This window comes from Orbicella faveolata, unplaced genomic scaffold, assembly GCF_042242905.1.
Source record: "Orbicella faveolata isolate gen_17 unplaced genomic scaffold, um_ofav_v1 contig_14, whole genome shotgun sequence".
In the NCBI taxonomy this organism is placed as follows: Eukaryota; Metazoa; Cnidaria; class Anthozoa; order Scleractinia; family Merulinidae; genus Orbicella; species Orbicella faveolata.
Genome location: NW_028301541.1, coordinates 22,315,001 through 22,338,827, shown reverse-complemented (window position 1 = coordinate 22,338,827; position 23,827 = coordinate 22,315,001). Strand labels below are relative to the sequence as shown.

Here is a 23,827-nt window from a genome sequence, read left to right as displayed (position 1 = left end):
AGTGAAACAAGCATAAACCCAAGGTTTGACTTCAGAATTTTGCGGTATCTAGTAAACTGTGCGTTCTAGCTAACGAAAGAAAAGCAACAACAAAAACAAAAACAATGAAATGAAAATAAGACGGGGGTGGCGGTGGTGGTCTTGGGGAGAGGGGGAGGGAGGAAAAGAGGGGAATGAAACAAACAACTACATAAATACAATTCTAGCGACTACAAACCTGATTTCTTAAAGAAACAAATCCAAAAGATCGCCATCACCAATACTGCAGTAATTACCATAACCACGGCTGCACTTAATAATATTATGATCAATTTTCCTCCTAGAAAAAAAAAAATGTAATTAACTAATAAGTTTATCGGTTAATAATTCGTCAAAGTAGTTGGAGCTATTTGCAAGACTATTGTGCTTGTGTGAACAGAGATGTCACAACATAGATAGTAAATCTAATATCATGATGTAAGACGTTACCTACAGGAGGTAAACTCCAATTTATCAGTTTATCAAGGCCAGTAAGAGCAAGAGCCTTATTTTGGCAAGAGGAAATGTTCTTGAGAAGTAAAAACTTCACATGGGCATCTAATAATAAACTAGTCTTGGACCCAGCGGTTCTCAAAATGGCAAATACGGGAAGCGATGGAAAGGTGGGCCATCCCTCAGTCATAGAAGGGAAGCATGGGTTCGGCTTGGATTGGAAGAAAAGAGAGACAGGGGGGCAAGGGCGTGTAGGGGTGTGTGTGTGTGTGGGTTGGGGGGGGGGGGGGTGGCATTCCTATATCCGCCACTGTGGGCAACGTATCGCTGACTTACGTTTGCTAATACCCGTATCGTCTTTTCTTGCTTCTGTGCTTACTTTGCTTTTCCCTGTTAAATGACAGAGCACATTACTTCTAACCATGATCTCTTTTTGTTGTCTTAAAAGGCCTAACGGTCGGAGACTCGAAATGAAAAATTCCATGCTGATGACGCAACTCTTCAGAGATCTGTGCAGCATCTCTGACTGGTCATTACTCGCTTTTGAATTTTTGCACTCAACAAACAACCAATCAGAGACGCTACGTATACACGAATCTCTATAGAGCAACGTCACCAGTATAAAATTTTTTGGGTCCAGCCTCAGACGGTAAAGATTGACAACGTGAAGATAGATTTCACAGTTTAAAAAACGTCTTAAGAATGCTGATCTTCTAAATTCCTTGAATTGATAAGGGAGCTACTCTCGCGGTTCGCGGAGCGCTAGCTAGTCAAAACCGAGCTGTCCTACAGGACCTACACGATGTTAGTCTTTTTCTTCGCAGCTAACAAATTAAATAAAGACAATGGTTAAGCTGCTTTGGCCTCTTCTAATATACTTAACACGAGAATTGTGGGTTTATTTCGACGAAGAACAACATATTCAAAATAACACAACTACACCCTACCTGGCGAAACTCGACCAGCGACCAATGAGTTACCGGAGGGGGCGACCCATTTTTGGCGCCAAATTAAAAGCTTGGCATTAAATCTCTCTTATGTTTTTTTTTTTTTTTCACTTTTACAGTGTGATATGGTTTTTGTAATTTTAAATCCCTTTTCGTGAATAGTCAATACCCTCTCGAGTGTCAAAAGTCGCCTTTCCTGTTAACGGCATACATTGATGTCAGAACAGTACAGGTTTTTTCCGCCTGCTGAATCCTGATTGGTCAATTCAAATACAGACGCACAATCAAGCTGTTTGCTAGATTAGTTTACTAAGTCACTTACGCTGCACTTCTACTTTAGCAGCACGTGACACCTTCTGTCCTCCGACGCCGTTCTCTGCTAAGCAGCGGTACTTCCCTTCGTCGCCAGGCGCCGCATCACTCAGATTCAGATTGGCTCCACTTGGGAACACCTTCTTAGGATCATCAAGCTTAATCCAAGAAATGTTCGGAAAAGGATTGCTTTCTTCAACAATACACGTCATTGACAATGTTTCTCCCTCGGTTACGGAATGATCTCGAGGAAAACTTGGATTCAGCCTCGGTGGATGTGAATGAAAGATGAAAGCAATATGGATAGTTTCAGTAATAACTGAGTCATTTGAAGACGTGTAGTTTTCTCTGCGCCAAATAAAGTACAAACAAATATCCTAGTATAGAGCGTTCTAGCCTCGAAAATGCAATGGTAAATCCATAGAACAATAGGGGAGCAGGGAAGGTGCAGTGGTGAGAACGCTCGCCTCCCACAAAGTTGGCCTGGGTTCAATTCCGGTTCAGTGCCATATGTGGGTTGAGTTTGTCGTTGGTTCTAGCCTTGCTCCGAGGGTTTTTCTTCGGGTTCTCTGGTTTTCCTTCCCCTCACAAAGACCAACGCCTCCAAATTCCAATTCGACCAGGATATAGAGGGGCCGCATGAAAAACAGGTAGAGTTGATGTGGCTTCCTCTTGTTTATCAAGCAGAGCGGTAAATATACTGGACTGAAATCGGCGAAAATCAATTCAAAGCAGTGCTCGAAATAAACAGTACTGAAATTGTTAATTGTAAATTAGATCTTCTCCCAAATTTCACTGCTGTAAAAATAACTTTTGGCGGTGCCTATAGCTGTCGCATAGACTCTCAAATGAGTAACTATTATTCTTATAGTAAACTGGTTCCTTTACCTTAATTATTTAGACATTTTCTATCACTGCTATGTCCTATTCACCAGGGAATCGAAGTTGTGATCAAGACAATATGAGTAACGGTTCAACTCAGACGGTTTAACTCATTTTTATCAAACAATTAGACTTTAATGCGACCTCGATTCAAACGCAAAGCAAGAACGTGACGGATTTTAAGTTTTATTACAATTACAGATTTATTTTATTATAATTTTAAATCATTAGAATTGTAGAATTGTTAGAATCGTGGAATTATCGTATTGTATCACCGTACATATTTCTGTTTTTAGTGTCAACACGACCCCACAAGCAAACCTATTGCTTTAATCGCGTGTAAATAAAGGATTGTTGTTGTTGACAGTATACAACAAAATTTGAATAATTCTATAGAAATGTATTCTGTGCTATTGTTTACAACTGCACACAATATTGAAGTTAGCTAAGCTTATCATTTCCACAAGTTCTTGTTGTACTTGACATTTTGTCTGAAAACAGTATAATGACAGGTGCTTTAATCACTTTTAAATTGGTACAGACTTTGACCTTTTCAATCCTTTAGCTGCTAGTCCCTTCAGGCCTTCACTAACATGAACAATTTGAATGTCCATTATTTTGCCAATGTTTTGGCAGTCATGGTCCAGGTGCCATATTTTGCATTATGCCCTTTGCATCGACAAGGGAAGCATGGCGCTTTCAAAGGAGGAAATTTACATTTAACTCAGGTAAATAAACACTTCAATGACTTTTAAGTATTAGCATTTGTGTTAGCTGTCCTTCCCTAGCTCCATTACACGTAAGATGAGAAGTACATTATAGTTGAATGTAGAAGAAATTTACTCATTCTTACCTCTTTCTTTGCCTTGTTTAGGGTCCACCTTTCAGATGATAACCTGGGCTTCTCCCATAGCCGATGGGCAAATATTAATGGGATCAGAATCTGGCTTGACTCGAAATGATCAGAACATAACTAAGAATCTTTAAAGTGTGCGCGAGAAACTGACAGAATCTTCTGTCTGGAAACGATGCAAGCTTTAGTACTCCTTCTTTGCCCATGACCAACAATTCGAGAATCACTCGAACGTCTAACAGCGCACGGTACACCGTGGTGACAGAAAAGTGGGAACTATCGATATGGACATAATAGTGAATATGAGAAGGAATATTTCTATACAAGACAGCTGGCTGAAGACCCGAAAAATTCTATCACATAGATTGAAAAACTGCAAAATTCACAGTTCAGAACATACGGACTACAGCTGTCGAATTTTCCTTGAATTCTCTCGCTTAAAATATAAGAGGCTATTGAGTGCTTAAGATAAACGTTATATGCCCCAAATCAGGTAATTTTCACGATCATAGGACCTGCAAACCAAGGTAATTAGTAAAGATTTTGCATGTGTGTTTCTATCGAACATCGACAATCGATCGTGGGAGGAACTTACTTAGCGGAAGTAAAATATCGATTAGCTATAATTTACTTACATTGTACATCAATAAAACTGATCCTGGAGGGGACAGGTTGGCCGATCCCATTTTCAGCCATGCAATAGTACGGTCGCGCATCAGATCTTGAGATACTGGAAAATGTCAAGTTCTCTTCGTGTGACAATGCTGTAATGTTTGGCGTTACTTTATACCACGTGATATTAGGCTTAGGATTGGCAGCTGTCACTTTGCACTGTAGGATAATGTTAGCACCCTCTACAATTGTGTGGTTACGAGGATAAAACTCATCCAGTGAGGGAGGATCTGAAAACAGACGCAGTTTATTTGTAAGTTTCAAACGAATAATACATATTATATAATAATTAAATGAATGCGCGCGCTCTGATTGGTCAATCAGCTATGGTTTATTGTACCAGTAAACTCATGGAAATTTCACGTGCCTGCGGCTCGTGATTTACGAATTCTTCGAGTGTTCTTCCAGCATCCCGCGTGGTTTATCAGCCTATAAACCATAAAAACTTGTGGTCTATTGCTTAAATATGGCCATATTCATCTATCATCTATACTTACATTGTACATCAATGAAACTGATCCTGGAGGAGACAGCTCGGTCGATCCCATTTTCAGCCATACAATAGTATTGTCCCGCATCAGATCTTGAGTTACTGGAAAATGTCAAGTTCTCTCCGTTTGACAGTGCTGTGATATTTGGAGTTACTCTATACCACGTAATGTTTGGCTCAGGATTGGCAGCTGTCACTCTACAATGGAGAGTGACGTTGACACCTTCTATGGCTGTGTGGTTACGAGGATACACCTCATCAAATGAGGGAGGATCTGAAAATAGACGCAATTTATTCATATAATTTAAACTAATAACATATTCCTTTTATTCCAACGTGCAGCGCAAGCAAAGTTTAACTGTCACACAATTGTTAGCTCAACCCTTCCATGCACGAAGTGATCCAAGTTCTTGTTGCATGTAGTATGTAGTCACTCGCACCAACATCCAGAAATTCCTGAGTAGGATCGTTAATATGACTTGGTACGAACTGTAAGGCAGTGAACACGGGGGAGGGGGGAGGGGAGGGGGGGTATGCTTTCCACCCACCTCACTTCCACCTTTTTGTCCTTGTCCGTGCCACGTTGGGATTCCCTGCCCTCCATAGGCTTTCCGTCTAATGTCTCCCTGCGTTACTACCCCCTGCCCTCGTCCATTAAACTTCCCCGGAGACCAAGAGGAGAAAAACTCCTGAACACATCGTAGCGAAAATGTCTTGGTATTTGAACAATTTCTCTTGATGAATAACTTGTGCTGTAAGAGACGAATGGTTGGCAGTAGCAAGAATTGAAAAAAGCTACTTACACTGAACTTCAAGTGTGCTAATTCTTGATATTGCAGCTTGCCCAATGCCATTTTCGACAACGCAATGATATTTCCCTACGTCAGAACGTTGGATATTTAAAAATGTCAAATTTTCTCCAAAAGATAACGTCGTGTTGCTGTTTGCAGTTACTTTATACCACGTCATGTTTGCCTTTGGATTGGCAGCTGTCACTGTACACTGAAGAGTCAAATTAGCTCCTTCTACAACTGTGTAATCACGTGTATAACTGGCATGCAATGAAGGTGGATCTGAAATTAAACAGATGTCTTACTTGGTCACGTTTTCTTGATCATCAATCGGTCGCTTTATTAACGTGTTCAGTACGCTTAGCTGCAAGCTAGTTTCCAGGTACGTCACGAAATAATAAAGATAAAATAAAATAAACTAAACTAAAATAAAAAAAACTTCATTGGAAGTATATGATGTTAAGATAAACGACAAAATGAATTGCAAATCAAGATAATTTAGTTACAATATATGTCTAACTGCGAAAAGTAAAATTGTCATAAAAATTGTCACACAGTCATCTTGCTCACTCATTGTCCCGAGAGATTTATTGTTTTTAAATTGTTCTTAAAAGCTATATATGTTTGAATCTTCCCAGTTTCGTCTGGTATAGAATTCCACAATATTTTCAATATGATAACTTCGATCGGTAAGTTCCATGGTAAGAATATAGTCCTTGTAACATAACTGGTTGTTGTTGTTTTTTTTTTGGTAGGGGAGCGGGGTTTAGGGGGCAATGTTAGAATTCTAATATAAAGAAATTGGCCTATTCGCCGTTCTCAAAGGAAAAGTGAGGGTTCGTAATTTTTTTAAGGAAGAGGGGGACGGCGATAAACGTCTTTGGAATGCTATGCTCACACAAGACATTGATATAAGCAATGGGTGAGGCAATGTATTCCACTCCATTGGCTACCTCGCAGTAATATTCTCCAGAGTCAAGTTTGGTGGCGTTTATGTTAAAGTTCATCGTGGAGAAAGGAAAGGAATTGTTATTTCCGCCTCTCTTAATCCAAGTAACGCTGAGCTTATCCACATTTCCCATCGATAACACAGAAGAGTAAACTGTGACCCTCCAGGACTGTTTTGTTGCGAGGGAAGCTTGAATTAATGGCTGGTAACTCTGAATCGAAAGAAACAGTAAGTCATAGTTCATTAAGACACTAATCAGTAACATACTAATTCCAATAAAATTGAGCAGGACTCAGAAAAAGTAATCACGTTTAAGTGTCTACAACCCTTAATCAGTTAGAGAACCCCCGTCTCCCTTTTTAATATCGGTACCCCTAGTTATCCACCTCTCAAAAGGCAATTAACCCATTAAGTTCGCCAGCATCCGATTATATTTCTGGGTGAACTAGTCTAAGTTATGTGTGCTGCCCAGTAACGCAGTATGACATCAAGACCCTGGTCAGGCAAGTGTTCATTGAACCCCGGCTGAACAGCTGGTAGGTAGCAACTGCGACATTTTATTTTATGGTACAGTAAAACTGTATCGTGTGGTACATAAAAAGTAATACACGCTCCCCGGCCATTTTACCTTTTCCGTACACCTCCATCGTGAAATATGGCCAGGTATACTCCATGTTAAGGGGAAGACACGAAGATATCTCGCCAAAAAACTCGAGTTGTCGTTTAGCCAACTCCTCGCCACAGTATTGGCATTAGTATTCCCAGCGAAAATCTACGATCAATTTAGAATTGTTGTGATCAGAAAAGTTGTGATCAGATGAAGTTCAATTAGGAGAAGTTAACTAACAACTCACGAATTTGCCAGAAACGATGTGATTGATATACGACGCATAAAAGGTTAATCTTTGACTGGTAAATCGAAACTAAGTCTTCTCTTGCAAAACAGTATCCACAAGCCAGAGCCAATTTTGTAGGTAACGATATACATATGAATTGTGCATGTAGCGAATGACATCAAAGTCATCCCCGTCCTCAGTTATACTCGTTTTAAAATGTCATTGAGACCCTGGGACGATCGAGAACGCCCCAAAGCGACATGCCAGTTGTATTCCAAGCATGCGCATTGGTCGTGCACGCCGCGCGGTGCACGTGTGGGCCGGGATAGCGGCTGCACTAAAGCCCACTCCACACTACCTCGGAGAAATTTAAAAACGCAGCTTTATTTCTCCGGTTAGGCCTAACGTCCACACTAATCCGTCACGAAAACGGAGCTTTTCCCCACTCTCCAAATCGGAGGAATTTGAAAAGGCCGGCTTTTCGCCTTAGAGTAGATGGAAAATATTTTGAAAGTGGAGCTTTTCGAAAACGATGCCATCACAATAATCATGTGATTTCCGTGATCGAGTTTTCAAACTTAAATCCAAAATGACCGGAGATTATTGCGTTTTTGAATGCCCCGGCGTAGCGTGGACGGAAAACATTTGTTGCGTTTTCAGAGTGAAACCTCCGTTTTAAAATTCCTCCGGCGAAGTGTGGACGGAAAACATTTGGTGCGTTTTCTGAGCTGTGAAACCTCCGTTTTGAAATTCCTTCGACGTATTTTGGATGAGGCCTGATATATAAACTTATTTACAAAGAATCGAAAGAAGTCTCTTCCCATCAAACCGTACTCTGACTGTTTTCACGCTTTTCACTGACGAAATGAAACGGCATGGCTGAAGAGGAGACAAAATGAATCAATCGCGTATGCTTTGCGCTCCCTAAAAAAAGTATTCATGTCATCTTTGCACTCAATTAACCGGTCACATTGTTTAATTGGGAGTGTATTAAGGCGTAGTGAGAGTTACAGGAAATCCTTCAATTGCGGGTTTTCGTTACGGGAGTGTACAGGCTTTTCTGCCATCCGATACAGAAAAAATAAATACACAATTTTGTTTCACTCCATAGCATAAATTTTCAAACTACCAGACAGACAATTTGTACTGCAACTGGAATTACCGAAATTTCGGGATTATTGATCGGTTTGAGAGCAGACGAGAATAAAAACAAGCATGTATGTTTTCAAGGCATTTTAGTGTCGTATGCTAAATCTTGTGAGTGGAGTCTGGGTTGGAACGTGACCTTTCTTTAACCAGAACTGAAGGAAGTTTAATTGTTAGCCAATTAGTATTTATCTATGCGGTATGTTAGGAAATGAGAAGCTGCACCTTTGTTTAAATACAGTCTTAAGCAAATTAAACGAAGAGTTTTAAAGAACTCGACAGCTTCCACTGACGTTTCTTGAGTTTTGCTTCAGTAGCTTTTTATTTGTTTTAGTCACTTTTTTACGGGACCAGGGTCACACACGGTTTATATATAGGTATACGATCATGTTTCTTACATGAAAAAGTCACTGGAATGACGTGAAGTTCGGTGATCGACAACTGAACTAAACTAAAACGACTGAATCGAAAAAGGAAGTCATAAGCGGTTTTGAGAGAAGCTCATAAACAATTATCTAATAAAGGCAACATTTGTTTTGCAGACTTAATCCATCGTTTGACCTAATAAGTTGCGAAGATTTATGGAGAGCAATGTCATATGTGAGTTGTTTGACGTTTGGGCGGGATTGTTATGTTTTCTTTACAAATAAATTAAATTCTTTGCACTTTTTGAGGGAGTTTCCTGTCAAAGACTGTCTCAAAATTTGTGTTCTTCGTCTAAATCTTTCAGTCTGTTGCTAGCATTGCGTAATTAATTGTGATTTCAATACCATCCACAGGACTTGAACCCTGGCTATCTTTATCGTTCTCCCAGATTTTGATTTAGCATAATTTCAACCCATAAAGTCATTACTGACAACTAGCTAGGAACCGTTTAACCGGGGTGGGCGTAAAAGATTCGACGTTTCCTTTAAAAAAAAGTTTCTAACATTGTGTCATTTCCTGTTTTTGGTCAAAAATAGATACAACGTAAATACGGAAACGTGATTAGATTTTGGCAAGGGCTCTTATAACATTCCCCGAATTTAAGACATTATGTTAATTTGTCGCGGCCTACCGAAGTTAGCGTCGCCAGTGGTGCAGACTAAACGATGGAGCTGAAGTTTATTCTCGTTTTTGGACTCTTTGTCTTTGCGGATTGCGCCTATGTGGGGAAAATTCACCGAGGTAAACTTTTCCCTTGTGTACAGACGAGTCTTTAAAATGTGCCTGTTTCGTTACCAGTTGTGCCCTAATAATTGCTGCTGAGACGTTAAGTCTCAAAATCCCATGTAAAATCTAGCGGGAGCATTGATTTTGCAACCTTTGCGCGCGAAATGTGTTAGTGAGTACATCTCAGGCTGTTTCAGTTCAAAATGACTGTCTAATTATATTGGTATTACACTAACTCATCGGCGGATGAACATTACAACTAACTAGTAGTTCAATTCGATCTACGCGAAGCATTCAGTTTACCCAACAATTAGGCGCTAAATTATTTTTAGTTCATTTGGGAATTATATATCCATAGAAGCACTACTACCGCAGTTCATATATGAAATATTTCATATAAACTTCACATCATTTCACTCCTCACGGGAAGATATGAACTCAATTAATTGACCTCGCTCCCAATGTGTGGCTTCATAGCTCAGTTGGTAGAGCATCGCACCGGTATCGCGGAGGTCACGGGTTCGAATCCCGTTGAAGTCCTGATTTTTTTTTCAGGCTTCTTCTTTCCAATTGCTTAAATTGGAAAATTAACTGCGATGATCATTCTTCACTTTTTACATGGAGTAACGTAGAAACTTCGTCAATAATTTGTTTTATTTTTAACGTTTTCTTATGTATTTTGAGAACGTTCTAGCGTTGAACTTTACCACAAAAAAAGCAATCTACTTTGCCACAAAATAAACTAATTATTTTCGCTCAGGTTTTACAACCAAAAACATCCGCTGGTTGATTTTAATCTAAAACCGTCCGATTAGAGTACCTGCAGACCTTAGAAGAAACAATTCGTTATGTCAGACCTCACTGTTTTAAACTCATAGCCGGAGGGAAGGAAAATAGCGTTGAATGAGTGAAAATCTTTGTCCAGACATCTAGCCAGTCAATTTATGCGTCTCCAGGGTCAAATTTTCCTTCCTCATACCAAGCCCCGCCGGTTCTGAGCCTAACGGGTCTGGGACCGAAAATGTGCTGAACCGAAAAATAAGTGGGGATTAGGAAACATGTTTGGCAAACGCCCATCAAAATGTTCGCTCTCCCCCTCCCCCCCCCCCTCCCCTCCCCCCTCCCACCTGGTCGGCTTTAAGCCTGTCTGTTAAAAGAGATTGTTCAATCTATCACAGATTGTAGCAGACCAGTGGGTGTTGAAAACCGAACGCAGATTACAGACCAGCAGATGTCTGCCTCATCTCACTGGGACCAGCATTACGCCTCCAATGCCAGACTTCACAACCACGTCAGCATGAGCAGCTCAGGTGAACTGAGATGGGGCGGATGGTGCACTGACAGAATGAATAAAAAACAGTTCCTGCAGGTAATAAATGGCCGCCGAAACGTATCCCTGTTTCTGTAACATACGACTAGCGTACGAAAGACTTCCACCAAGAAAGAAGGGATGCTACATCATCCCAAGATAGCTCCTGTGTTGCCATTTTTTCTTGTAACAATCACAAGTATTGTCGTAAATGTTGATTTTTCTGTTTTGTTTGTGTCTGTTTTGTTTGTGTATCTGTTCAGATTGATCTTGGACTTGAGCGACTGGTGTCTGGAGTGGCTTCTCAAGGCTATGTGCAAGGAATGTTTGTATCCAAATACAAAATCTTTTACAGCACTGATGGAATACACTGGAAAGCTTACAAACAACATAGAACTAATGTGACGAAAAATAAGACTAATGCAACAAAGGTGAGAAACTGAAACCGGCTGTACTACATACACATGAAAAATGTGCGGTGATGTGCATTTGATCACACGCTGGAAGAATAAGGCGTAAGGGCGTAATCTCGAACTCAGGTCTCTCTCGACCGAGGCCGAGGGAAGGCAGGGACTTTTTTCAGTGTCAGAGTTTCAGAGCGGGAAAACGTAATAAGCATGCGCGAGTTTTGGCCGCGCGTCATAGACTACAAGTTTGAAAAAAATGGCGGGAATTTTGTCCATCATGTAAACAAAAAAAATAGAAACTTTATATGCTTTCCCAATTTTTCCGGTAAGTGGCAACATTTTCTCGTCACTAATGGAAAGCTCGTGTAATGATTTCGTGGGGCCGGGAATCAACTTTTTTCGGACAAAATTAACACTAAGGAGGTTTCCGAACCCTTTATTTTCCAGCAGCAAACAAGCCTGAGAAATTTAGATTTCAATTTTCTTTTCTTTTTCAGATCTTTCTCGGAAACTGGGATCACAACACGGTAGTCAAGAACGTTTTCCCGCGAACAATAAAAGCGAAATTCGTCCGCTTCAACCCAATCGACTGGCATGCGATGGGTTACATATGCATGCGCGTGGAGATCTATGAATGTGTTGATGTGCAATCTTAATCTATAATTAGGCCGAGACGTTTAAATTGGACTAGGAGTACGAGATGGAGTACGAAAACGATCTTGGAATTTCAAACCAGTGACGTTTCCAGAGCCCTCGCTCTTCATGTTGGTTTTACATAGACAAGTTAGCTCAAGGGATGAGATGGGTATGTGATGTGATAATGTGAAGTCTGCAAACTAGACTAAATTGAAAAGTCGTTCTTTTACTCGATCTTGCACTCGTACTTCGAGTTAAGTCGCCTCATAAACATTCAGTGGACTACAAACACATGGAGACAGTTTAGATTGTGTGAAAGCCTAGCTGAAAATGGCAACTTTGAAATAATAAGCGCCCCGTGCTTTAGGAAATAGTCAATACAGTACAAAACCCGCGCGTAGAAACCTACATCAAAGTTTTTGAAGTCTGACAAAAGAGGTTCTTGTATTTTGCTATTTTGGGGTACTTGTTGGCAATTTAGGCTTTGTAGGTTCTTATTAGGTTCTTAATTTCTATGAAGAAACACAGTTGTTGATTACAACAAAAATAGATAGACTTGGGTTTGGTCCTTAATATACTGTATTTACAATTTATTCACAATTGTATCATGATAAGCTCAACATGACTGATTTTAGAAAACAGTCCTAAGAAAATACGCGCGGTGATTGGTTTAAAAATCGTGTTTCTACAACTCGAGAGAAACATAGAGCTAGCACGAGCTGTTGACGTTATGATGGCGCGAGCAAAGAGAATTTACATTTTGATAATCAAAGTTAACAAGTTGTTTTCCCTTTTTTCGTCACGTTGTTTTCTAAAAGAAATAAAAGACTTGTTCTCCGTGTTTCTATCGAGTTATAGAAACACTCGTGAAAGTTTGGGAGCACTCGAAAAAGCTGTGGAAACACTCGCCTGCGGCTGGTGTTCCCGCACCATTTCTCGTTCTCCCAAACTTCCACTCGTGTTTCTATAACTCGATAGAAACACGGTACATGTTTTCTATTTCTTACTCAGATATATATGTATAGTGCATTTGCCTCTATAACAAGAGTTCATATTCAACTGTAACCCACATCAAGAGAAAATGTAGATATAAGAACCTGCTTGACCTTGCTTGGCTAAACAGGTTCATTAAGATTTTAGGTGTGGCAAATTTCTGCCAGCAGGTTCTTAAACCACTAGGTTTTTATGTGTGGGTTTTTACTGTAGCTATGCCTTTAAACAGAAATGCACCGTGAAACAAGTGTCTCGTGACTAGATGTATATCAGACTGGTGGCGGTTTTCACCAGACCTTTGCTATTGAGCTATTTGTTTAATTTAGGTCAGATTCTGCAGGATAAAAATAAAACACGTGACTTTAATAGCATTATTCATTCTGACAAATTTTCCCAGTTACTAAAGCCACAACGCTTTAGCAGACGTGCGCGCCTCGCCGCACAGAGATTTCGATATAGACTTCTACATGAAGTTTTGATAATCCTTTGATCAAAACGTTCAGAGTTTTGACTGTTATTTTTACGCAGTTGTCAGTGTATCTCCATCAGAGAGGCTTGTCGCGTAATAGCAAGCAGATATCGAGAAAAGCACGGCCAGATAGAGAGAAGAATTATTATTTGGAAAATATCTTGTTACTAAGAATTTATTAGAATGATTCTTTTAGTCACAGGAACCCATGTTGTAAAGCAATGACTCAAGAAATGACCAGACTACCTGACAACTCATTACGGTACAAGAGTGTTTTGATTTTCCTGTGCAGTTTCAAATTCTCTTTTTTTGGATATAATTCTATTCCCCCCACATGAGTCTCCATTGCAGGCTAACCGAGAATACGAATTGGCCTATTCACACTGAACCTCCATGGTAATTAACTCTCTTTAACGAAGATGGAATGACAAGTCTTCTTCGAACAAAAAGCCTTCTTTGCTATATTCTGAAAGGTTGTATCCCTTTTTGCCTTGCTCTGGATCCCGAAAACACGACGTTTTTGGTAACGAAGATCCGCAAAGAAATGTTCTTCTCTTTAGTTCAAACTGCGGTGGATTTCGTTTAATCAGCTGTTGATGCCAACCAATGATTACTTACATATAATTTAACCTCATCTAACCTGTGTTTAAATTTTTACGTTAAATCTCATATTTTTATTGCAGTTTTAATTGTTTAGCTGTTAGTATTTGTTTGTTATTCACTTCGTCACAGCTGTGAAAAATTAGTTGATAATACATGATCAGCCTACAGTGCTGTGACCATCCGTAAAATATTCGCCAGACTACGGATTAGCGACAACTTCAACTGAGCAATTATGAAGATATTTCTTGTTTTTTGTGCTGTTTTCTTCTGTTGGACCATTGTCGACTCGGGTAAGATTGTCTAAATTAAATTGCGATTTACACATTGGGGAGTCATAATATTAAAATACGAAATCTTTACTCATAGGAAGACAGGTTAAAACGTAACTCGCTGCTGTCTTTGACTAGCAATGTTAATTCTGTTACCTTGCAATGACTTTCGGGCTTTCTCGTCGGATTTGAACCTGCTCGGCCATTTTTTTGTTAGCGTCGGTGAAAGTTTTCGCTTGTCTTTGCTTTTCCAATGAGGTTTTTTTGGAATAATCATTCAAAAGGACTGAGGATTGGAACTTGACATGAATAATTCGTCTTGCTTAACTGAGAGAAAGCCGCATCTTCATCTTTAACCCATCTTAGAATGAACTTAACGGTTTTTATTAAATGCAAGTTAGCAGGTAATTGTAGAAATCGACTTTTTAAAATTTTGGATGTCTGTAACGAAAATCAGATCTATATTGACGCGAACAATGGCTAGGATTTCTTCGCGAAAAGAGTTACAGCCGGGAGAATTCACACCAGTTTATCAACTTCGTGGCAAATGTGGGTTTTCGGGAAATTGTTACTGATGAGGCAATGTTTTATTGCAATGAACTGCATAAGTTATACTTTAGAAATGATAATATTAATAATTTAAAAAAAAAAAACACACATTTTCGTGCTCCTTCCATTTTTATTTTACACTTTTTTAGCCACGACTTTCCCATCACCTCGACTGAGTATTTCGCACCGAAGTATATCTTTTGTCGTTGTACGTTTGCCAATTCAGGAAAGAGTGTGAAAATAAATTTTTTGCTTGCTACTACAAGGTTTACCACATCGCGAAATTTAAGAATCGCAAAGCAGTTAGTTTTACATGTTAACTTCACTATGGCAACGGTGGGGGGGGGGGGGGTGGGGGGGTGGGTGGGAGTAAGAGGGGTGAGGATAGTATGTGGAGCACCATGATGCTGGCAATTACAGGGGTACCGAATGGTCCCGTTCAATTTTAAATTTACGAAGTGCTCGCTCGCTCGCCATCTGTATTTTCTAAAGTGCTCGCTGCTTGCAAGACAAATTTGATCACTGCTCGTCCTCGCAGAAATAAACGCACTGCTCGCAAAGACCGTTCGATATCCCTAATTATGGATCTGCACGTACATTATAAATCTTGGCACATTTCTAAGTAGTGTTCTACGAAACAACCATGTGCCGGAAATAACCCGTATCATGTTCAGATAGGCACTGGTCGTTATCTTTAGGTATGGAGCTGAGGAAAGTGTTAACAACGACGGACACAACAAGAAATTCGCAAAACCGTTTAGAGTCTGTAGGTGGAAAACGAAAGAGCTTTTCAGTTGCCTCTGTACTCGAAAATCATCGTCGTGTCTGCCAAACTTCTCCGTGCGAAATTTCACAGAAGACGGCCACGAAATGTGTTTAGATTTATAACGCACGTGCAGTGCTGGCAATGGTCACTTATTCGTTTGTTTGCCATCGTCTTGTGATTAAGCCCCCCTCATACTAGCGAAAGCTATTGATATGATTGCAATGGATAAGGAATGTAAGTAGCTACAGACTCGGTTGTCATTTAAGGAGCTCAGCCACGCTATTTGGAGTTATTTTAGCCAGCTCGCACAAAATTACCTTTAAATCGAAGGAGACCTGAAAATAAAAGTTTACTAAAATAGAAAAACACCCAAGAGATAAACATAATACAAAGGGAACAAAGATGGAGAGGATTAACATGGATTACAAACGACCGAAACGAACGAATGAACTTGAAAAACTTAATCTAAACTTTTCAAGATGCGCAGCTCCTTTAATAAGATTTTGAATGAACGAGCGTGCAAAGACTTTTGCGCTATTTTTTCTCTTGTTTTACTCGTCAGAAGCCAGCGTCGCCGTACCGCCAGACCCAGCCAATGGAAACGTATTCTGCATTGATTTTGGGTGGGACAAAATATGCCAGGTTAATTGTGAAAAAGGATTCCAACCAGAGAGAGAACATGCTCCGTACTACGAATACAACGCAGTGACAAAGGAGTGGGACTCAAGAGGGAAGGAGTTTCCTTGGTCCGACTGCGTGCGCGTGTAGAGTGAGTAAAACTATATCACAATGTTCTCTAGGCTATGTCCACACTTGGAACCCGAGCACGATACCAGAATAGGATTCTGACTGCGCACTAATGTGAACACAACATTTATCCAAGTACTCACTCCAGAATTCTATCATTCAGCCAAAATGGAAAGCACTATTTCCAATATAATTAAATGTTTTCATTTTGTCTTAATAATGAGAGCAACTTGTTACTACAGAGGGCACATCCTGATTTGACTAAGGAACAAAACCGGTTTAGTTTTGCCTTCTGTCCAGATTTTGTTCGCCAAAGTATATTCAAGATGGCGGCCCCACAACGCGCGACGACCATGACAAATATGAGCGATTGTGAAGTGAAGTGAAGTGAAAGACTTTATTTAATGAGGGTGACCCGTGACAGTAACTTAAGTTACTGATAAACTTGGGGCCCTCAGCTTAAAATAATTAGAATGCTAAAAATATATTATTTACAATAAAACGCTAAAATACGATATTATTTACAATAAAATACTTAATTAAGTTACTATTAAAAATGGTTACAAATAATAAACTGGACTTACAATTTCAAACATACTACGAATAATAAGAGTTAAAAAATTCCATTAGTTTTCTGAGAGTTAAGAATAGTATTATATAATTTAGCCTTAAACGATTTAACGGACTTCTCTGTTTTTAAAGACCGGGGTAAACTGTTCCAATCCTTAATAGTTCTGACGGCGAAAGTGCGTCCTCCCTCAGAGGCGTTTCTGTGAGAGGGGCATAATAAATTATTATAAAACATTGTCTCGTAAGATAACAAGCAACAACAATGAGCACGGAATAAAGTTTTTCAGGAAAAGAGTAAAGGTAAATTTCTCTATGATTGAGCAAAACAATATTTTTTCCTTCACAGCTTCCAAATAAAAGCCAGGTTATGAAGATTTCCTTCTTTGAATCAGTTTGGGAAACCTGATAACTGGTGGAAACGATGCGAGGACATGCAGACTGAAAAAGAATATTGAGCATTAAGAAAAAGAATTAACTCTGTAAGCCGTAGATAATAAAAGAAGGGGCAATGAGTGTTCTGGTCTTTTTGCTTCCGTCACGGTAGCGTGAAAGATCTGAGGCACTGTCGACACTATGCCAGAGGAATTTGAAAACGGAGGTTTTACTCTGAAAACGCATCAAATGTTTTCCGTCCACACTACGCCGGAGGAATTTGAAAACGCAACAATCACCGGTCATTTTGGGTTTGTATTTGAAAAACACTCGGTCAGGGAAATCAAATGATTGTCGTGACCATCATCTTTTTCGAAAAGCTCCGTTTTTTCAATTCCTCCGGTTTGAAGAGCGTTTTCGTAAAGCTCTTTTCTCGTGACTTTTAGTGTGGACGGTACGGCGTAACCGTAGAAACAGCAGCGTTTTCAAATTTCTCCGGCGTAATGCGGATACTTCCTGATTCTCGTACCAAGGGCTTACTTTTTAAAGCTTTCCTTTTGAACTCTTTCTTTTTGTTGACTTCTCTTCCGTGCTTCAAGGAGACCTACAAGTATAATAGATTCTTAACCGCGAGTTTTACTTTCGTCGAATTCTTGACCGATTAAAAATTCTGTTCAACCTGAGGAAACCTTTCTTGGTAAATTGTCTTCTCAGTTTGTTTCTGATGGCTGGTGATCCTAGCTCGCCGGATAGGTATTAGAACGCCTATCACCAAACATGGCAGTCACACGTCATTTTCCGGCGTTGGAGACATTCAGGAGAGGGACTGGGCGACTAACTCCTCAAGCCCGCAACACCGATCCAGGCCTCTCTCGACAAATTAGAAATTCACGAAGTTAAACTGAAATTGCGTAGGCCGAGAACACAAACAAAAAGTCAAGAGATTTATAAATAAAACTGTTGTGTTGGACTCTAATCTAATTACGCGCTTGGATTGTCAATTATTAGCGGCTTCTTTGGCTTGAGGCTGGTGTTTACCTTGTGCTAAACTAGAATTTGTGACTTAGACAGTTCAATTTAGATCAATGAACAAAAACAAACAAAGCACATAAAAACCCTGCAGGTGAACTAGAGTGAATAAGCAATTTTAACCAAAAGAGACACATCAAAGAAAATAAACACAAGTATCAATTGAGAGGCGCAGCTCCAACTGTTTCGACGCACAATAAAATATCACCGACGATTCGAAGTTTGCTTAAAAACAACGCCAGTTGCTCGTTTATTCCAATTCTCGCTTTACTCGAGTAGACTATAAACAAACTCTTTTGAAAAGAGTTTCGCGATGCAATAAACGTGTCACCCAACAGATCAAGCTTAAACAATCCTTTCAGTGTGTGATTTAATTAAAACTGGGACACCTTTGCTCCTAGAACAAGGAATTGCGCGGTTATCAAGATTGACAAGATTCACTGAGATTTCGAACATTTGCGTCAGCGTTTTTGTGATCGACGCGAAACAAAACTTCACCAGGACACTCGGGCTCTAACTATCCCTAAACAAAATGGCTAGCAAAATCTCCTCTACTGGCGACAATTTATTCGACGTTTTAAGAAGCGATAGGATCACAATCAACGTTGGAGGATATCGGCATAACACGTTTTTGACAACCTTAAAAAACGTCCCGGACACAAGACTCTCGTGGATAGCGGAAAACCACCCAAACAGCCCGGATTATGACCCGGTGTTAGGCGAGTATTTTTTCGACCGACATCCGCGTATATTTACCGAGGTATTGAACTATTATCGCATCGGAAAGCTGCACTGTCCGGTGGATGTTTGTTCGGCGCTATTTCAAGAGGAGTTATCTTACTGGGGTATCAACGACCGAGATATCGAGCCCTGCTGTTGGGTTTTATACAAGAGGCAGATGAACACCGAAGAAACACTGAAAACATTTCATCTCGACAACGCCAGGAAATCCTCCGGCGATTGCGACAGTGCAAAGGCAGAAGGAAAAAGGACGATTGCAAGTTTGTTTGGTTCGGAGACAATCATGAAGACAGATTTTAGAGAAAGATGGAGTCGATTTCGACCAAAAGTATGGGCACTGTTAGATGACCCTCGTTCGTCTCTCGCAGCCAAGGTAAGCAAGTTTAAAAGTTTCGCCTTTTAGGAAAAACGTCAAGAAAACATTGTTGATATATTTACACCTTTATCCATATTGCAAAATTCTAGTCGAGTCAATTCGCAAGAATTATTTTGAATTAATCATTGTGAATCTATTTTCTGTGAAACGAAAAATATTAAATTGCTAGTGATTTCTCCATAACCCCAAATAATTTTCTTGAGGTAACATCTGGCAAAGCTGACTACATTGTAAATTTGCGTGACAAACTTAGACGCAAATAAACTCAGTTTTACAAAGATAAAGTTCGAATTAAAATATATTTAAAATTGAACGTCAACTTTAACAAATGCAAAAAAAAAAAAAAAAAAAAAATCGTTTGTTGCCAAATATTGTTATTATCTCACCTTAAGTTTTTGGGTTTGTTTAGAGTTCAGTGGTAATCAGTAAACCTCTTAACCAAGAGCAAAACTCAGGGAATTAGTCGCGCGTAAATTTTAGAAAACTCTTCCCAGGAAATAACCATTTATTCATAAAAAGCTTTATATAAAACTTCAAACCTACTAGCCGAAACTGAACATCGCCAATTGTTTATAATTTTGAACCTCACAGCAGGGAATCTAACTCATTCAAAAAATCTTCATTCAACTCCGTTTTTTTTGTTCCTCCTTTTCCGGTAAAAGCGAAACTGTCAAGACACGCCTCCTTCTAAATATTATAATTAATTACATCCAAGCTTATTTCACCTAATAGAGTTCCGATAACCCGCTTTTAAGCTCTGGCCATCTGAAACCTCAGTTAAGTTTATAACCAACAGATTATGGGCAGCATGGAAGACAGGTGTTGTTCTGGAAGTAAAACTTTGTCGTGAAAAGCTTTGTAAACATCTGCTCCTTTTGACCTCCGATAGGCCTACTCACGGTTTTCGACGCCATCTTACCGCGTAGGCAAAGCGGTCAGAAATTCCAGTGCTTGTATGGGAATCCGATGGTAAATAACACAATTTGTGAATCGCAAAATTAAAATATTAGGTGGACGAATGCATTCACCAAGTTTCAAGGATTTAGCTTAGCCGTAGAAGACGCTCAGTTAATTTTTCCAATTTTCCATACATTTGTCTGTAAATTTGGCTGGGTAGATGCGGTTCGCGGGAAAAAGATTGTGGACAAATGTATGGGAAATTAATTGGCCCCACCACGTCCTTCAGATTTGGTGAATACAATCTTCTACCTAGTATGGTAAAGTTGCGATTCACACGGTTGTGCAAAATTTTCTCTTCTATCGAAAAACGGTTATAAGAACAATTTGGCTACTATGAAGTTGTTGCTTCATCTCAGCAAAATCCGTTAGCTTATGTTTTTGTTCTTTCTCATCGCCCATCAGCATGTCCATGTACGGAGAACTTACGAATCGCATGTTAAGTTCGAAAAGTCTCGAACACACTCTTTCCCAGTCTCTAATCAACAATCGCTGCGTCATGATTCGGGCAAGAGATCTGGGAAGGAGGTTAGAGAGGTTTCGTGGCTTTTTATCAACGGAACTGACAAAATTACTGGTCAAGTTAGTTGAGAACAGAAAATCGCTGTAGATTGCAATAGCCACGGAATTTTTTCACTCTTATAATAATGCTAAATGAACTATGAATGGAGAAGATAACCCCACGAACTTAAGGAACAATTCATGATAAATAAGTAGTCGTGTTTTGAAAGTACTAAGGACGCTAAAGAAAATTTGATTATTTCACAGGTTTTCATTGGCTTAACAAGTCTGTTTATTGTGGTCTCCGTCACGCAATTCTGTCTTAGTACCGTGACAGCCATCAAAGAAAACAACACACCAATGCGCATACTCCGAACTCTGGACGCCGTGACCTCGATTTGGTTCACAGCAGAGTTCTTGCTTCGTCTGGTCTTCTGCCCAGATTTCAAACGCTTTGCTACGAATCCTATGAACTGGATCGATCTTCTAGCTGTGCTTCCATTTTACCTTTCGCTGTATCACGTCGGGTCACGAACATCCTGGCTTGTTGTCATGAGAACGTTCAGAATTTTCCGCATTTTCAGTCTGTCGTTTTCATTTCAAATCTTATTCCACACTCTGATATCAAGCAAGAACGAGCTGTTCCTGGTATTCCTGAGCCTCATTGTGCCTATAATTCTATTTTCCAGTATGATTTACTTCGCAGAGAACGAAACCAACACAGAAATGTTCCCAAGCATCCCAGAATCCTTCTGGTGGGCGATCGTGACAGTCACTACTCTGGGGTATGGTGACGTAGTTCCCGTGACCAAGGTGGGAAGGATCATCGGAGCCATGTGCGCGATCTGCGGCGTTATAATCATTGCACTTCCGGTCTCTGTGATTGGCAGCAACTTCAGTTACTTTTACATGCAAGCGCGCACGCGCATTCAACAGCCAAGGCGCTCCACCAGGATGCCCGCGCTGTCGCACGTTCCCGCCAATTTGATGTACAAGCGTCTGCCGCGCAGGCGCAGTGGTTCGGGATGTGAGACGAACGGAAGTGTGCATGGAAGGTCAGTCGTGCGGTGCGGGTCCAGTCTCAAACGAAAAACATCGTCGCAGTATCGGCGAAGGCCCATTCGTAAATCAACTGCAAATTATGGAACGCAAGGGAACGCTTTCGAGATGGCGGCACTAATGCGGCAGAAACACCGAATGGAAACGTTTTCAGAGGAAATTTAAACTAAAAATTAAAGAGAGATGTGATTTTCTTAGAGGGTAAATATACGACAAACGCGCCGGATTGCCTAGTAGTGTAATCAAACCAACAAGTCCTATATTCAATTGGTAAACAATAGAAAATCCATGTAGTGACCAGATCACCAAATATAACCATGGTAACGTTCAGACATCTGGGATTTGTGCGCTCGGTTGCAAGGTAAGGATAAGCAGCCGAGTTTTACTGTCAGCTGGCCGAAAAAGGCTAGAGAGTGTTATGTATAAAAGCTGAAACAAGCCCAGATCCGTTTACGTAGTCTCCGGTGTCCTGGCGTGGCACCCGCATGGTTTCTTATACGCGGGGGCATTTCCGGTGAGAGACAAGCGTATTGTGCACAACTGAGAGACAGGGGTCAAAAGGCGGCCCATACAAGCGGCGTGTCTGTTTGTATGTTCGAAATATAAAGAAATGTATGGGAATCTTAAAGAGTCTTCATATCGTAAACTGATATCGAGTAATGTCCTTGTTAATATTCCCATACATTTCTTTATATTTCGAACATACAAACAGACACGCCGCTTGTATGGGCCCATGTGGTTTAAAGTTGGTTCCATCTCCTCTCTAACGTAAACAGTTAGACAGACCCTAGACAGTTCCCCTGAATGCGCAGGTCCTTAGCCAAGCTATATGCTTAGCTTGACCGTTAGACTGGGAAACATAGAAATGAACGTAATCACGTGCCAATAACATGCACTATTTGCTGAGAAGTAATGAAAACCAACAGTGAGATGAGGAAAAGTTTTCCCTCGGGTATAACAGAAAGATCTGCGATCAGGGACTTTATTTGGAGGGAGGGTATTATCGCTATATATCGTAGGTTACACGTGCGGCTGTCGGCTCTTCTAAAAAGGCGGCTGGCGACAGCACATTGCGCTTTCAAGCAAAGAAGAAATCGCAGGAACTTAGTTAGCCACTTGAAGGCACGTCTCTTATAATGTTATTAACTTTTATATCATGTACAAAACTACAAAGAAAATTAACTTACCAATGACAAAAGAAATACATTGACTTTTTTAGAGTAGTAACGGCTAAGAAGCGCTCAAAATCTGATTGAAAAGATGCGTACATCAGAATCTTGTATACGGTTACAAAATATCAATAAATACTAGCTCATAAGATAAACCGAAATGAACGGAAGTAACAAGCACTGTTGACGCAACAAGGAGCTTAGCAACGACTTGATCTTATCCTTACAAGTGTAGTTGAATCTTCAGATTTCAGTTAAATTAAAAGAGCATTTGTCGGAGCGTTAAATTGGTTTCACTGGACTTCACTGTCAAATAACAACTAATCGTCAGCTCGCTGTTCCAGATGACTCTTCTGTGATGGGGGAAAGTCCCTTGTCTGGCTCCGGTAAGCGGCTGTTCTCACCAAGAACATGCGCAAGTTCGCTGAACCTTAAAGGATAGAGACACTTGGTTATTGCAAAACTGCTGAAGACCTCGCATAAAATGTTTGCTGCTCAATTAAAAGGGTGTGAACGCGGCTGGAAGGGCCGAGAAGGAACTGGGTGAGACTGAAGTGTCTCATTCTCTTCCTTTCTCTTCTATCCTCTTTTTTCCTGTTTTCTCTCCGCCCCATCCTCGACTAGAAAGCCTGTTCACAGGCTAGCAGGTTGCTTAAGGCTATTGAAAAGAAAACATATAAGGGACATAAAAACAAACTGTGTACTCACTTGGATCCTTTCAACAAATCCAAGAATCCGTGAAACTGTCGGAATGATGCTTCTATACTTTCCAATACACGGTCGTCTTCAAGTATGGTTCTCGCT

General features: G+C 40.2%; 2 protein-coding genes and 1 pseudogene across 5 annotated transcripts in view; 1 reads left to right on the top strand and 2 right to left on the bottom strand.

The window, feature by feature from the left end:
• Positions 1-8,080, bottom strand: LOC149114516 (B-cell receptor CD22-like; annotated as a pseudogene).
• A 1,282-nt stretch (positions 8,081-9,362) lies between these two features.
• On the top strand, positions 9,363-22,186 carry LOC110062113 (voltage-gated potassium channel KCNC1-like). 3 transcript variants are annotated; one of them, XM_089287098.1, is made up of 6 exons: positions 9,363-9,516; positions 10,680-10,870; positions 11,074-11,241; positions 11,715-14,208; positions 16,065-16,271; positions 17,166-17,332. In XM_089287098.1, exons 1-4 carry the CDS (start codon positions 9,441-9,443, stop codon positions 11,871-11,873), a joined length of 594 nt encoding a protein of 197 aa, XP_089143224.1. In that variant the 5' UTR covers positions 9,363-9,440; the 3' UTR covers positions 11,874-14,208; positions 16,065-16,271; positions 17,166-17,332. The 3 variants fall into 3 exon arrangements, with proteins under 3 accessions (XP_089143224.1, XP_089143223.1, XP_089143222.1); XM_089287097.1 differs by lacking the exons at positions 9,363-9,516; positions 10,680-10,870; positions 11,074-11,241 and adding an exon at positions 21,063-22,186 and having other exon boundaries at positions 11,869-14,208; positions 16,068-16,271; positions 17,166-19,334; XM_089287096.1 differs by lacking the exons at positions 9,363-9,516; positions 10,680-10,870; positions 11,074-11,241 and adding an exon at positions 21,063-22,186 and having other exon boundaries at positions 11,869-14,208; positions 17,166-19,334.
• Positions 22,187-22,958: 772 nt separating this feature from the next.
• Positions 22,959-23,827, bottom strand: part of LOC110062245 (centrosomal protein of 78 kDa-like) — an 8,365-nt gene continuing 7,496 nt past the window's right edge. For both annotated transcript variants that reach the window (XM_020769122.2, XM_089287095.1), the window contains exons 17-18: positions 23,732-23,827; positions 22,959-23,453 (exon numbers count right to left, since the gene is read on the bottom strand). The exon at positions 23,732-23,827 is cut by the window's right edge and continues 1 nt beyond it. In XM_020769122.2, coding sequence (XP_020624781.2) covers positions 23,351-23,453; positions 23,732-23,827 — 199 coding nt within the window. In that variant the 3' untranslated portion in view covers positions 22,959-23,350. The remainder of the gene's footprint in view (positions 23,454-23,731) is intronic.